At 42.9% G+C, this 15,744-nt stretch overlaps 1 protein-coding gene across 1 annotated transcript in view; it reads left to right on the forward strand.

The window, feature by feature from the left end:
• LOC116827051 (protein SSUH2 homolog) overlaps positions 1-15,460 on the forward strand; it is a 33,388-nt gene extending 17,928 nt beyond the window's left edge. Inside the window, exons 9-12 of the mRNA XM_032784204.1 lie at positions 6,005-6,097; positions 7,751-7,856; positions 8,907-9,014; positions 14,581-15,460. Coding sequence (XP_032640095.1) covers positions 6,005-6,097; positions 7,751-7,856; positions 8,907-9,014; positions 14,581-14,727 — 454 coding nt within the window. The 3' untranslated portion in view covers positions 14,728-15,460. The remainder of the gene's footprint in view (positions 1-6,004; positions 6,098-7,750; positions 7,857-8,906; positions 9,015-14,580) is intronic.
• Positions 15,461-15,744: the final 284 nt, after the last annotated feature.

Here is a 15,744-nt window from a genome sequence, read left to right on the forward strand (position 1 = left end):
GAAGGATAACAAGAAGGGTTTATACAGGTGTGATAGCAACAAGAAGGTGGTCAGGGAAAGTGTGGGACCCTTACTGAATGGGGAAGGCAACCCAGTGAGAGATGATGTAGAAAAAGCTGAAGTGCTCAATGCTTTTTTTGCCTCGGTCTTCACAGACAAGGTCAGCTCCCAGACTGCTGCACTGGGCAGCACAGTATGCGGAGGAGGTGACTAGACCTCAGTGGTGAAAGAACACATTAAGGACTATTTAGAATAGCTGGACATGCACAAGTTCGTGGGGCCGGATGCAATGCATCCGAGGGTGCTGACGGAGTGAGCTGATGTGATTGCAGAGCCATTATCTTTGAAAACTTGTGGTGATCAGAGGAGGTTCCAGATGACTGGAAAAAGGCAAATATAGTGCCCATCTTTAAAAAAGAGAAGAAGGAGAAACTGGGGAACTACAGACTGGGTAGCCTCACCCCTGTCTTTGGAAAAATCATGGAGCAGGTCCTTAAGGAATACATTTTGAAGCATTTGGAGGAGTGGAAGGTGATCAGAAACAGTCAACATGGATACATCTGACCAACCTGATTGCCTTCTATAATGAGATAACTGGCTCTGTAGATATGGGGAAAGCGGTGGACATGATATACCTTGACTTTAGCAAAGCTTTCGATAAGGTCTCCCATAGTATTCTTGCCAGAAAGTTAAAGAAATATGGGCTGGATGAATGGACTATAAGGTGAATAGGAAACTGGCTAGATCATCAGGCTCAATGGGTAGTGATTAACCTCTCAATGTCTATTTGGCAGCTGGTATCAAGTACCATGCTCCAGGGGTCAGTCCTGGGACCAGTTTTGTTCAACATCTTCATTGATGATCTGGATGATGGGATGGATTGCACCCTCAGCAAGTTTGCAGATGACACTAAACTAGGGGGGAGAGGTAGATACGCTAGAAGATAAGGATAGGGTCCAGAGTGACCTAGACAAATTGGAGGATTGGGCCAAAAGAAATCTGACGAGGTTCAACAAGGACAAGTGTAGAGTCATACAATTAGAATGGAAGAATCCCATGCACTGCTACAGGTTGAGGACTGACAGGATGAGTGGCAGTTCTGCAGAAAAGTACCTGGGGATTAAGGTGGACAAGAAACTGGATATGAGTCAACAGTGTGCCCTTGTTGCTGAGAAGGCTAATGACATATTAGGCTCAATTAGTAGGAGTATTGCCAGCAGATTGAGGGAAATGATTATTTCCATCTATTAGGCACTGGTGAGGCCACATCTGGAGTATTGCATCAAGTTTTGGGACTCCCACTACAGAAAGGATGTGGACAAATTGGAGAGAGTGAAGTGGAGGGCAATGAAAATGATTAGGGGGATGGGCACATGACTTATGAGGAGAGGCTGAGGGAACTGGGCTTATTTAGTCTGCAGAAGAGAAGAGTTGGGGGGGATTTGATAGCAGTCTTCAACTACCTGCAGGGGGGGTCCAAAGGGGATGGAGCTAGGCTGTTCAGTGGTGGCAGATGACAGAACAAGGAGAAATGATCTCAAGTTGCAGTGGGAGAGGTCTAGGTTGGATATTAGGGAAAAAAAACTATTTCACTAGGATGTTGGTGAAGCACTGGAATAGGTTACCTAGTGAAGTGGTGGAATCTCCATCCTTAGAGATTTTTAAGGCCCGGCTTGACAAAACGCTGGCTGCGATGGTTTAGTTGTGGTTGGACTAGATGACCTCCTGAGGTCTCTTCCAACGCATATCTTCTATGATTCTATGATCATTACCTGGGATAATTTTCACCAGCTGAGGAACTGGCCCAGGATATTTTTGGTCATGGTTGAGGCACATTAAAGGGGCAAAGTCAGGAACCTTATGACCAGTTTTCCTAGTCAGTAGGACTCCACCTGTGCTCTTCAGTGTAGGACCAGTGCCTAAATGACTTCATTCTCCAAGCTTTGCAGTCTTCTATGTCACCATCATGAAGATCTCTTAAAAAATATTAAATTCAAGGTAAACTGGAAATTGTTTCTTTTTTAATTTGTTAGAAAGTCCTTTTTTCCTCCCCTGAATTTTAAGAGATAATTTATGACAATATGCTTATACCTATACAATACCGCCAACCTCAAAAGTTCAGAGATCAGGAGTCACACCCCAAGAATCATGGAGCTGACTTAAAAATCATGATTATTTTTTTTTAAATAATAAATTTGGCATTCTGTTTGTTCATCTTCTGGTTTTTGAGCCTTTAGTTAGGGTTACTATATTTGAACCACGAGATCTTGCATGATCTAAAAAATAAAAAGGAGTCAAATGGAAACTAGGACAGATTACAAAGGATGAATATAGGCAAACAACGCAGGAATGCAGGGGCAAGATTAGAAAGGCAAAGGCACAAAATGAGCTCAAACGAGCCACACGAATAAAGGGAAACAAGAAGACTTTTATCAATACATTAGAAACAAGAGGAAGACCAAGGACAGGGTAGGCCCACTGCTCAGTGAAGAGGGAGAAACAGTAACAGGAAACCTGGAAATGGCAGAGATGCTTAATGACTTCTTTGTTTCGGTCTTCACCGAGAAGTCTGAAGGAGTGCCTAACATAGTAAATGCTAAGGGAAGGGGGTAGGTTTAGTAGATAAAGTTAAAAATCACTTAGAAAAGTTAGATGCCTGCAAGTCATCAGGGCTTGATGAAATGCATCCTAGAATACTCAAGAAGCTAATAGTGGAGGCATCTGAGCCTCTAGCTATTATCTTTGGGAAAATCATGGGAGACAGGAGAGATTCCAGAAGACTGGAAAAGGGCAAATATAGTGCCCATCTATAAAAAGGGAAATAAAAACAACCCAGGAACTACAGACCAGTTAGTTTAACTTCTATGCCAGGGAAGAAATGGAGCAAGTCATTAAGGAAATCATCTGCAAACACTTGGAAGGTGGTAAGGTGATAGGTAATAGCCACAATGGATTTGTAAAGAATAAATGTCAAACCAATCTGATAGCTTTCTTTGATAGGATAACGAGTCTTGTGGATAAGGGAGAAGAGGTGGATGTGGTATACCTAGACTTTAGTAAGGCATTTGATATGGGTCTCGCATGTGATATTCTTATCAATAAACTAGGCAAATACAACTTAGGATGGGGCTAACTATAAGAGTGGGTGCATAACTGGCTGGATAACCATACTCAGAGAGTAGTTATTGATGATTCCCAATCCTGCTGGAAAAGTGTAACAAATAGGGTTCCGCAGGGTCTGTTTTGGGACTGGCACTGTTCATATCTTCATCAACAACTTAGATATTGGCATAGAAAGTATGCTTATAGTTTGCAGATTGATATCAAACTGGGAGAGATTGCAACTGCTTTGGAGGATAGGGTCATATTTCAATAATGATTGGACAAATTGAAAGAATGGTCTCAGGTAACAGGATGAAGTTTAACAAAGACAAATGCGACAGTCTCCACTTGAGAAGGACAGTAAGTTTTCACACATTACCAGAATGGGAAGACGACTGTCTGAAGGAGATATGCAGAAAGGGGTTATATGTGGACCACAAGCTGAATATGAGTCAACAGTGTGTGCTGTTGCAAAAAGCAAACATGATTCTGAGGATTGCCATAAATGTGTGTTTGTGAGCAAGGAGACAAGAAGTCTTCTTCACTTAACTCTGCACTGGTTAGACGTAGCTGAGTATTGTGTTCCAGTTCTGGGCACCGATATCAAGAAAGATGTAGGAGAAATTGGAGGGGTCCAGAGAGAGCAAATAATGTATTAAAGGTCTTGAGAACATTACCTATGAAGGCAAAAGAGCTGAAAGAATTGAGTTTGTTTTGTTTGACAGAGAAGACTGAGAGGGGACATGATAGCAGTTTTCAGGTATCTAAAAGGGTTGTGCATAGGAGGAAGAGAAAACTTGTTCACCTTAGCCTCTAATGATAGAACAAGAACATGGGCTTAAACTGCAGCAAGGGTGGTTTAGGTTGGACTTTAGGAAATGTTCTAACTATCAGGGTAGTTAACACTGGAATAACTGCCTAGGGCGGTTGTGGAATCTTCATCTCTGGAGATTTAAGAGTAGGTTAGCATAAATGTCTAGGGATGGTCTAGACAGTATTTGGCCTGCCATGAGGGCGGGACTGGACTCAATGACCTCTCGAGTCCTTCGTCCTGAATCTATGATCTATGACATTGAAAAAAAAGAGGACACTGCACAGGGGCCTTGGCCCTGCCCCAACCTGCCTCTTCCCACCCCCATTCACCCCTTCCCAAAGTCCCCACCCCAACTCCACCCCCTCCCTTCCCCATTGGACCCCTTCTCCAAATCCCCGCCCTGGCCCCATCTCCTCCCCTGAGCGCACCACATTCCCCCTCATCCTCCCTCCCTCCCAGCCTCATGAAATAGCCACCTCCTCACCTGCTCCAACGTTCCCAACTCCTGCTGCTTTCCAGCCCATGCGCCCCTGGCTGGGCACTTCTCCCATGCAGCAGCAGCCAGAGCCAGGGGGGCGGGAAGTTGCTCCGAGCCCCGGGCCTGCCCCCAAGCTGGGCATCCCAGCCCCAACGCGCTCCCACCTGCGAGGCTGCATCCCAGCTGCGGGCTCCCTCTCTGGTCAGGCTGGAGCAGAGAAATGCTGCACATCGCTGGGGCGGGGGGCTCCTTGTGTGGCCAGAGTGGAAGGGAGAGACTGAGGCTCTGCCAGAGCCATGGGGGATGCTCGGAGGAGGGAGAAGTGGCTGCAGGTCTCCCTCACCCACAGCTGGCTGCAGAAACACCACCGCTCCTAGCTGTGGGGCGTAGGGTTGCAGCAGCACTGGGGAGTGTGTGTGCAATCTGCAGGCTGCAGCAAGCTAACACCCCAAGAGGAGAGAGGGGCAGTGAGTAGAGTTATCATATGTCTATATGTTCCAGATGTTATTATATATTTAAAAAATCCTCCCGGGCGGCTAAAAAGCCGGACATGTCTGGGAAAATACGGACATATGGTAACCCTACTTTAGTCTGCAACCAGAGAAACTTATTTTAAAAATCCAAAACAAACCAGAAAGAAGAAACCTAAGATTCTCATACGTGGAGGACATGGAGACACCAAATACCGTAAGGCTTCTGGTAACGTCATGACGGTTGGCAGTACTGCCCTCAGCTTTTACCAGACACAGTACGAATGCTTAAACAAGGAAGAGAGAATGGACCCAAGCGATTCTAATAGCCCTGTGGCACTGATCCAAAAGTCCACTGAAGCTAGTGGAAAGAGTCTCATTGTCTTCTGTGGGCTTTGCTTCAGGGCTTACGTTTCTACAGAACACTGTTTAGGTTTAACAGTGTTTAGAGCGAGTGCAGCTTGGAGAATTATTGCCCTGTTGCCTTTCCAAACACCAAACTTAACAGGTTTTAAAATGATCTTTAAGTGACATACCAAAAAAGCCACTGTGCTAAACTGTTTTGCTTATTTGGCTCCATTAGGTTTAAAATAACAGATATGGTATTGCGGATAATCGTGGCAGTAATTGTAAAGCATGAATCCACTGGGGCTAATGAAGGCTTGAAGAGCTTCAATGAATCAGTTATTAACTGCTGCTTATCTGAGTTGTGTTGAGGCAATCAAAATATTCCATGCATAAGCGTATGCCTCCTGCATCTGTTAGCGGCAGAGATATCAGTGACTGGAAAGGGACACTCAGCCTTCTACAATTGTGTAGGGGAACGGTTATTATCCTTAATTAGATGCACAAATTATTTCTTTGACTAATTCCACATTTACAAACAGTCTTTGTGGCGGTATTAGTCATTCAGTTTATACAATAAATACAAATCCCTTGCCTCACAGAGTAATGAAAGAAGTACACCCACTGCATATAATTTTGTTAACCTCTTTACTGCCTTACAGAGATGGGCTCAAAAAAGAAACAAACCAAACAACACTGAAAACATTGCAGGGGCTGAGCCTCCAGATTCCTCGAACGTTAAACTTGAACCATTTAACTGCTATGGACACAAACCTTTATTTTTACCTCTAAAAGGTGCAGCACCTGTTCTGGACGGGGGAACAAAACCTGTATGACATGCCAGGGAGAGAAAAGGCTCTTACATTTCATACAGCTTATAATAACCTGGTAAGTAGAGTGGGTAGAATGTTGTAGTTATTATATGCAGTACAGCAATGCTTTGAATTTCCAACCAAGATTGGGCCTCATTATGCAAGATAGGTAATAAGAGCTAGACACAGATTAAAAAAAATATTTATCACAATTTTATAGATAGGGAACTGAGGTGCACAGGCTCAGCTCCAACTCTCATTGAAGTCAGTGGGAGTCTTTTCATTGATTTTTGTGGGAGATGGATTGGGTCCAGAGAGAGACATGACTTACCCAAGGTCACAAAGGAAGTCTGTGACAGAGTCAGAAATGGAACCGAGGAACTCTGGAGTTCCTTTCCAGCACTTGAACCAAAAGATTAGTTTTTCTGCCTGTAATCAGAGGCATCTCACAGTTGGAAGCATCTCTTTTGTGCAGAAAGTGGAATGAATTATTGAGTCTGAGTTAATGTTAGGTTACCAGCCAGAGCAGAATGGATGACATTAGCACTTTGCTATTAACACTTGTTATTTGAGTGGCTCAGTGCCAGTAGTGACATCTGAGTCTAGCAGCTGAACCCCACGTACCAGGGTTTATGCTACAGAAAAAAGCTGGTTCCCTCTGTTATGGCTCCAGTGTTAGCACTTCTAATTTGGGTGCTTTGGAGCCAGAAGTAACAGAAGGGTCTAACAGCATCTCAGGTTGTGAGCTTTGGTTAAAAGCCACACATTTCCTGCTGACCCACATCCCAAAATACTTTCTAACAGATGCCCAAGCTCCATCGCTTTAAGAACTTTGCTTCTCAAAAATTCATTTCAGTTCATCCCTGGAACAACCTTTAAATCAGAAATTGCCAAGTGGTGCCGATGGTTTTTATGAAACGCATACCAGATTACTAAAGAAAAGGACTGGCACTACACATTTATTTGGCACAAGATGCAACATAGCCAACAGATGGAAACAAATTTGGATCACACTACCATTCTGGGCACTGATCCTGAGATAGGAAGCTCTATTTTCTCATCACTAAATCCTCAAGACATGTAGTCCTTCAGGCAACTGAGTGACATAGTAAGGCATGTTATAATATTGTATACACATGAGATACACGTATGTCTACTCTTGGATCTGGCTGCCACTTCCTGCAGCTCCCTCACTGGGAACAGTGAACCGCGGCCACTGGGAGGTGAGGACAGCCATACCTGTCAATGGTCAATGTAAACAAACTATCTTGCAGCCCGCCAGCAGATTACCCTGACGGGCCACGCGCAGCCTGCCCACCACTGATATACAGTATATCCAATAGCATTGTATAACTTCCTTTTGAAGTCATCCTTACTTAGTAATCAAGCCTTTATCTTGCAAGCCGGAGGGCAAAATAATTAATTATAACAGAAACCATGGCTTCTGAAGGAGGATATACGGCTGAACCTGCAATAGTAACACAATAGGTTTAGTTATCTTGAAAACTGTAAGGTAGCCTGTTAACCATGAAGTCCTAGTTTCAGGATCTTTTAATGCAAGAGTCATCCATGCCATAAAAACAACATTGGAGGTTGTTAAGAAAAGAGATTGTTGCAGAAGAGCACAAAGGTTGTGAAGAGTGAATATTGCCTTAAATCAGGAAGCATTAGAACCTTTCTCAGGTGTTTAGAGTAATATAAATAACCTATGATGCTTTTTCTCTCCCAGGAAGAACAAAGTGTTTGAATTTGTTTCTGAGCACCAGCTGAACTTTCCAGAAGAGCTGCTCAGTAAAGTCAATGGAGAGAATGTATTTAAAGATGAGAATGTTCTGGTGAGTAAATCTTAGGGATGGAGGAAATTAGTGATTGTTCCTACCTCACACTCATTTCTGGACTTTCTTCCACTTTACCACAAGTCAGCTTTAGTACATAGTGGACTTGAGTTAAAATAACTACCAGATCAGCAAACAACTAACTAACTGTCAATTAGATTAATTCTTTATATTATTTATTTGTATTGTGTCAGCCATGCCCAAGGGCTCCATTGTGCTAGGCACAGTTCAAACACGTAACTGAACAAAGTCCCTGCCCCCAAATGCTTACAGTTTAATAAACCCTGTCATGTCAGTAGTAAAGATCCTGCAATCAAAATTTAGTTCAGGGGTGTGTGAGGCAGAATAGAATCCAGTTCACTATCTCAGAGCTGTATTGCCTCTGCAGTCCTAAGCATACATCATTCACAGGTGTAAAGGAAACATTTATGTTCATGACGTAGATGGATAGAGGAAGAGAGAGATATTTTTTTAAAATGTGTCTCTTCAAAGCTCCAGGGATATGAAACAAATCATTCTGGAAAAAAAAATCCATTCAGATTTCCATTTGGCTGATTGACCAGGTCCGTGATCCTTCCCAATGCACAGAACCAGTACTTCTTCCATAAATCATCAACACACTGAGACAAAGCCTTGGTGAGACAATGAGGCTTTGCAAAAAGTCTTCAAAGTCCAGAAGACTGGTGGGATTCTGTTGGAACAAGACGGGAGTGAGTTCCATAATGGAAATCCTTTCTATGGAATTACCAGCTTGGCACTGGAATCTGGGGCTTATCAATTAGAGAACATTGGCTGCTCTCAGCTGCTGTGGTACTGTATGAGAAGATGCCATCTTTACACAGTCTCTTTTCCAGCCACAATTACATTCTGAGGTCTGTAATGTTATGGTAAAATGGATATAAATCTGTATCCATGATTTCACTATTTAAGGACATTCAATATGTTTTCATTGTGCTGTAGCTGGCTCCTTGCATGAGTTGACAGAATGACAAACCAGATAGTTCATGCCACGCAGGTTGGGTTTTTATTCCTTTTCTTTTTAAATTTCAGGTGTATCCCATCATTGACTTCCCTATACCAGAGATTTCCCTAGCTTCACAGAGAGCCATCACAGAGCATAACGCAGCATTTGCCACATCATCACGCATTCTACAGCAGGTAAGCGGGGAAGCCATGTGTAAAAGGTATGGGGATCAGCCAAGGCTGTGGAATTTAGTGCTTGATCCAACACGCACTGACAGCAGTTGGAATCAAAGAATCAGGTTCTTAGCCAGTAACCCATATTGTAGGTCCCACTTACAAGATTGGAGTCTGTGTCCTGAAATGCAGAGATGCTGAAAAGGACTTAGGGGTAATGGTACATAACCAATTGAACCAACTGAACACAAGCTCCCAGTGTGATGCTGTAACTAAGAGAAAAAATGTGATCTTTGGATGTATACGCTGGGGAAAATCAACTTGGTATGTGGTATTACCTCCTGATAATTTTGGACTGTGTTTATTTCATTAGATTTATTCATGGAATTGATTAAAACCAGTGATGGAGGAGGAGGATGTTAGATGTTAATTACTAGGTTAGTCATTTAAGAGCAATATTATTTTTGAGCAGATGTAAAGCATGATATCTTTAAAAATCAGAGTGAAATCCCAGGGGAAATAATGGCTCTTGGTTCTAAAGACAAGAGAAAACTTTTTCTCCCTTTCCAAACAAAGTCACTGCAAATAAATTCTTTATTCCCCTGGATTAATATCCTAGCAGCTAATTTTGCATAACCATTATGTTCCATCAAGTCACATCTATTGCCTTCATTAGGTTGCAAATGCTAAATGATAGCTGGTACATACTGATTTTTCCCTCTGGAAAGAGAAAAATGCCACCTCAAAAAAGAAAAGTAAATTAAGAGACCAAAATAAGCTAAAGGGGCAATGGTTTGATTTTCCATATGGTCTGTCAATCTAAAATCAGCTCTTTGGCAAGCTCGTGCTTTCCAAATTAATTGAAGGTGATAATCTCCACTTCTCACTATCAAAAGCAGTTTGTTCACTAGATTGGGACACACCATCCAAATGCCTCCTCTAGCTGCCTGGGAAAGCAGGTGTCGAGAAGCTCTTCCAGTGCCAAATCTCCCAGACCATGTGTTGTTTACTTAGGTCTGGGCTGCGTCCTGCCGGCCCATTCCATTATTACTTAATCTACCATAGCTATTGCATTCTTCTCTGCCTTTTCAGTTTATACTAAACTAGATTCCAGTTGTATTAGCTTTGCTTCAGCACTGGATGGCAGTGTCTTTTCATAACAAATGCTACCGGTGGAGATGTACATCTTTGCAAGGCTGAATGGAACTAAAGAGAATTATGTTTATTTAGGTCTGGTCTGTGTCCTGCCGGCCCATTCCTCATTACTTAATTCTTTGCACCCGCCACTTGCTCTTGGCTAAAGTTCTACCACTTTTCTACACCTTTTACTGCATATTTGTTTGGCTGGCATTCCAGCCTTTTATGAAGTCGGCCATATGATGGAGGTAAATATTGTGCCCATAAACATTCCGTAGGCTCAGCGTGACAACAGTCTGGCAGCTTTTGCTTGCTTCATTTAGTTGTGTTTAGAACACTGACTTTGTGTGTAATTGTAACACATCAGGGTGGACAACTGAGGATAATTACTTACTGAGAGCAGGAGATTATTAGTTAATCTACCATAGCTATTGCATTCTTCTCTGCCTTTTTAGTTTATACTAAACTAGATTCCAGTTGCATTAGCTTTGCTTCAGCACTGGATGGCAGTGTCTTTTCATAACAAATGCTACTGGTGGAGATGTACATCTTTGCAAGGCTGAATGGAACTAAAGAGAATTATGTAGTTAAATGGTTTGACTGAATGCGTGCTTTCAAAACACCACAGACTAGTGAACAGCCATTTAGCTCAAGGTGTTAGCAAACAGGCATGTAACCTGAGGTGTTAGCTTCCTGTGCAGACTTTTTTCTGGCATGGTCACTCATTGAAATATTTGGACTTGATTAGTTATTTCTAGCTGTTGAAACATATTCGTTAAAATGTCCCCCAACAGCATTTTTTCCCAGGTAACTCACTAATTGGCATGTGTGATTTATCTGCAGCTTTCTGCACAGAGCCTGAAAATGTTTTACATGGTGTGAGTGGGTTGGGATTACTATACCCATTTCACAGATGTGCAAACTGATGCACAGAATTGTTACGTGAACTGCCCAAGGCCATGCAGCTAGTTGGGATGAGTCAGCTCAACAGTGATGAGTCTGCAGGGGCCAGCGTGGCAAATCTGCTAATGGTGATTCTGTGACTGCATTTTCACTTCTGCTGGGGTGTGAGGGAGGGAGTGATAGGGCCATCAGAAGATGCAGTTGGGCAGAGTGTGGGCAGAGTCAAGGTGTCTTTGGCCCTGGGAAGAGTGTGGCATTGAAGGCATTGAGGTGCAACAGGGAACCCACTAGTGATAGAGTCTTAGCAGTTGAAGTACCTACAGTGCTTATCTCAGCTGTGGTACAACTGGTGTCCTACCAGGGACTGCATTAGATGAAGTTTGGTATCATGACGCCCCAAAAGACTGACATTCACACAGTTACTGACTGAGCCATGAATAGAATCCAGGAGTCCCAGCTCCCTGTTCTAGCCACTGGACCGCACTGTCTCCTAAACCTCTTTCACTCTTTGTGATAATCCCTAGGCCTAGATTTCTATATGCTCCAAAGACAACTGATGAACTTGTCCTTGCCTTTCTCAATGCTACTTCTTTACTGACATGCTAACCCCCCAGGAAGATGCTAGTCCTTCAAGACGAACACCAAGTCTTTGCTGCCATTGTCTTTGAACTACTGTGGAAATGTTTTGTGAGGCCAACATTTGAAGGGGACACAACCAATCTGCATTGGTGACACTTTATGCTATAAAAGGCACCAAACTCCTAGAAGATGCTTTGTTTTTGTGAGTCACAATCTTCTTGAGTTCCAGCAGAAGTGAAATGTACCCAAACATATTCTTGAGGCCCTTATAAGGGGTACAAGAATTTTGCGTTTCCTAAGAATTCTTCCATTAGGGGAAGAGAGTGGCATGGAATTTATGGCAGTTCTATATTTCTGCCCCCAGACCCTGTGTGCCTCTTCTTGCTACAAGGGGCTCTCCATGGGCCAGTACACTAAGAATCCACCCTCCAAAAAAATCAGGTTGCAAAGAGGGAAAGGTGGGTGGATTAATGCTAACAAGGTCAGCATTAAACTTCACAAGAACTCTGCTGGGTTGTACATTGGTAAGTACTATGCTGGGTTGTATGTAGGGCTGGGAAATAGGATACCGTCTGTGCAGCATGTCCCTTGTTTGCCTCCTCCCCATCCACATGTCTGGAAGCCTGCAGAGCCCTTGTCTCTTTTGGGTAAGAGAAAGAGAGAACAGTGTTACTGAGACTTGCTTCCTCCTTCCAAGCCATGAGGGTAGGGATCCTATAAACACCTCCTACTTACAGTCTATATAGCCTAGACAAGAGAAAGGAAGTATTATCTCTATGTCAATGAACTGAGGCACAGTTTGCGTGACTTGGTAAGGTCACATAGGAAGTCTGTGGCAGAGCCACAATGTGAGTCCCTTAGCCCAGCACCTTAACTCAGAAGGATGATCTTTTGGCTATCTTGGGTACTTATATAGGCCCCATCTCCATAGTGTCTGAGCACCTCACACTCTTTAATGGATTTATCCTTACAACATCCCTGTAAGGCAGTGGTATTATCCCCATTGTACAGATGGGAGACTGAGGCACTGGGAGACTCAGTGACTTGCCCAAGGTCTGTAGCAAAGCACAGAATTAAACCCAGGTATCCTGAGTTCCAGGCTAATGCACTAACTATTGGCACATCCTGCTTCTTTCTTTTACAAAAGATATGAGAAAAGAAAATCTGCCACTAAGGGCACTCTAAAGCCTCCCCGCCCTGCAAGGGGAGAACGTATTCCAATAAGACACACGCTGCATAGTAAAACATACTAGTTTATCTTAGCCAAAAGGCTGATCCTGTAGTATAATGTTCCCCTCCCTCGTTCAGAATAGGTGCTATCTAGGACAACTGTGTAGTAATGGCTGATTCTTTAGTGTCTTTTACTGTAGAATATTTTATAGAAAGAACAAAAGTAGCTAGATTAAAAGGGAAGGTTTAAAAAGTTTAGTTGTTTTCTTCCCACGCTGCCAGGGTAGAAATGCTCCTAACAATCTTTATTTGAGAGCAGGGGGATGGGGCTACATGGAATGGGGGCTGAAAAGAATCTGTAACTGTAGTTTAATGGACCAAACTATGCCTCCTCTAGGCAATCTCATTGTCTAAAAGCTTGTAATCTGTGGCTCTGATTATGCTGCTGCTTATTGTCCATATACTTCACTTAGTCTTAGTACTCTTCCCACATGGGCAGTTCCGCAGACATTTTTTCTTAGACCTGAGAAGAGACTGTCTGAGGATATTCACACTGTGTGCTGGAGATTAGACTTCTCTACTCTTACCCTAATCTTCCCTCTCTCCAAAAACCAACCACTATCGACAACCCCCCACCCCTCAAACCAGGAAATGACTCACAGTATTTGTCTGTGCATCAGATCTGTTAAAACATACTAGCCCCAACTCCCAGATAACCAAAAGAACCCAGCAAAGTTTTTATACAGAGTAAACCCTTCACAGAAATCCAGACAGAGAGCCCTGCTCACCCAAAACTAAACTAACTCTGTCAAGGTCACTTTTGTAGACTATAGGCCTTGCTGCTACCCTCCTCCTCAGCCGTCCTGGTTATTGACCCAAGGGATCTCTTTATAAATGAATCTGGTTGTTAGGTTAATAAGGGACTCACACCTGGGCCCTGACTGACCAATGAAGAGCTCTAATTAGCTCTGTCAGTATCCTTCAGGGTGGGGGACCCAGTTTAGACATTAACTACCTGATTGCTGGCTTTGATGCAGACCTAGTTTCTGAAGCAATAAACATGTCTTTAATTTCCTTTAATCTGAAACTTTCCTGGAAGCTAAGGACTCATCCATCTACAAGTACGCAAATACTTTTGTAACACGATTGACCTGCTTATCTGCCCTGGTTACAGCAAGCACAGATGACTTGTACCCTCATGGCTTTTAACCAGAAAACTGTATGTCCACTGTTTACACATCTACTCATACAAAGCTGCTGTACCATGTAGCTATCCCATAGTGCCTTGCAGGGGCAGAGAGAGGGAATTGCATCTACAGGACATGTACCAGCAACATATGAGGCAATGCTTTCTGGGTTGTGTTACCACACACAGAGCTGTGACAATACAGGACTGGCTAACCTGTTTACACAGTGAAAGTGTCACATTTACACAGCAAAATAATACTGTCATAACATGGTTATAGGAAGACAACTACATGGTGGCCTGGACTAGGCACACAGTTAGCCCTCCGGATTACTGAGTATTAACCATGTCTTGTTTTTGAACCAAATCAAAAATGTCACAAAGTGATTATAAACTCACTGCAATGTTCTAGTGTGCATAAGGCTGAAAGCTCCAAACACACGTGATAGTTTGCTGAAGAAGGGGGAGAGCATTTGACAACTGACGTGGTGGTTGAAGGCATCTCTCTCTATGGGATGTCAGGTGTTTCTTTCTTCCTCTTCAGATGTGGCAAAACATGGGGAGTCAGCCTTACGTAATTAAGGCTTTTCACTTGCTTTTTTCTTTTCTTAGCGCCAGACTATTGAGCTGATCCCCATCACAGAAGTTCATTATCTGTACGCAGGGAAGACGTACCTGTACTATATCTATGGACTAGAAAACAAGGTGTATGCACTGGACTACCCAGAGAGGTACTGCTGTGGCTGCACCATCATATGATGGCAGTGGAATGTTTCCAGAGTCCTTCAGTGTGAAACAGACAATAGCTGCACTTAAAATGGCAATATTAACGTCCCGTGGATGCACCGTCAGCAGGGTCAGCACCAGAGGAAGAAACAGCATGGCAGGACCTGGGTATTTTCCTCACTGTGTCATCTGGCCCCACTCAGGGTACAGCTGGAAGACATGATGGTAATAACTCCTGAGTCCTGTTTACTCTGCAGCTTTATCTAGTGCTACTACCCATGGAACTGCATGGACCTAAAATTTCCAGTGTAGATGAAGTCAATGGAAGAAGAAAACAAACCTCACCAGGAGAGAGAATAAGGAACGTAACTCACATACTCACCAGTGCTATTAGCAGCTCAAAGCCTGATTCAGCCTCATTAGGGTCAACGGAAAGATCAGGCCTTCATAAAAGTATTTCCACCTGAGGATGTTTTGTTTGTTTATTGTTGTAATGGTTCACCATTAAAATGTTACATATTTTTCAACCTTTTTTTACATTCAAAGTTATGCTACTTATGATTGATGCGTTCTCTTCTTTATTCTTTTCTTTTCTTTGTTAGGATTTCCCTGAGCTACTACATATAACCCATAGTAACAGATAACATATTTCTATATATATTAAATTATTAAATCTATTTTATTTTAAAATACCAACTGGAGTTTGCCTGACGTGATAATACTTGTATGGAAAGTATCAGATAAGAATAAACAGTATTTTCAGGCACCCTGTACATTGTGTGTGATGTTCTTGGCAGCTGGAGAGGAGGTGAAGGATACCAGGCCTGTGGGCAGGTCAAAGCGGAATTGTTTATTTAATTGTATGTATTTGTAGGGTGGAATTTTTAATTTTGTTCCCACTGAAGTCAATGCTGAAACTCTCAGCCATTAAAGATTATTGCTCTTCCTGAGAAACCAACACATGCTCCCATGGGTAGCAGAAAAGACGTATTACTCAAATCCTGATGCAATTCCTGTAATCCTGTGAGGATTTGGAATGAGGGGTCAATT

The sequence above is a fragment of the Chelonoidis abingdonii genome, chromosome 17, assembly GCF_003597395.2.
Source record: "Chelonoidis abingdonii isolate Lonesome George chromosome 17, CheloAbing_2.0, whole genome shotgun sequence".
NCBI lineage: Eukaryota > Metazoa > Chordata > Testudines > Testudinidae > Chelonoidis > Chelonoidis abingdonii.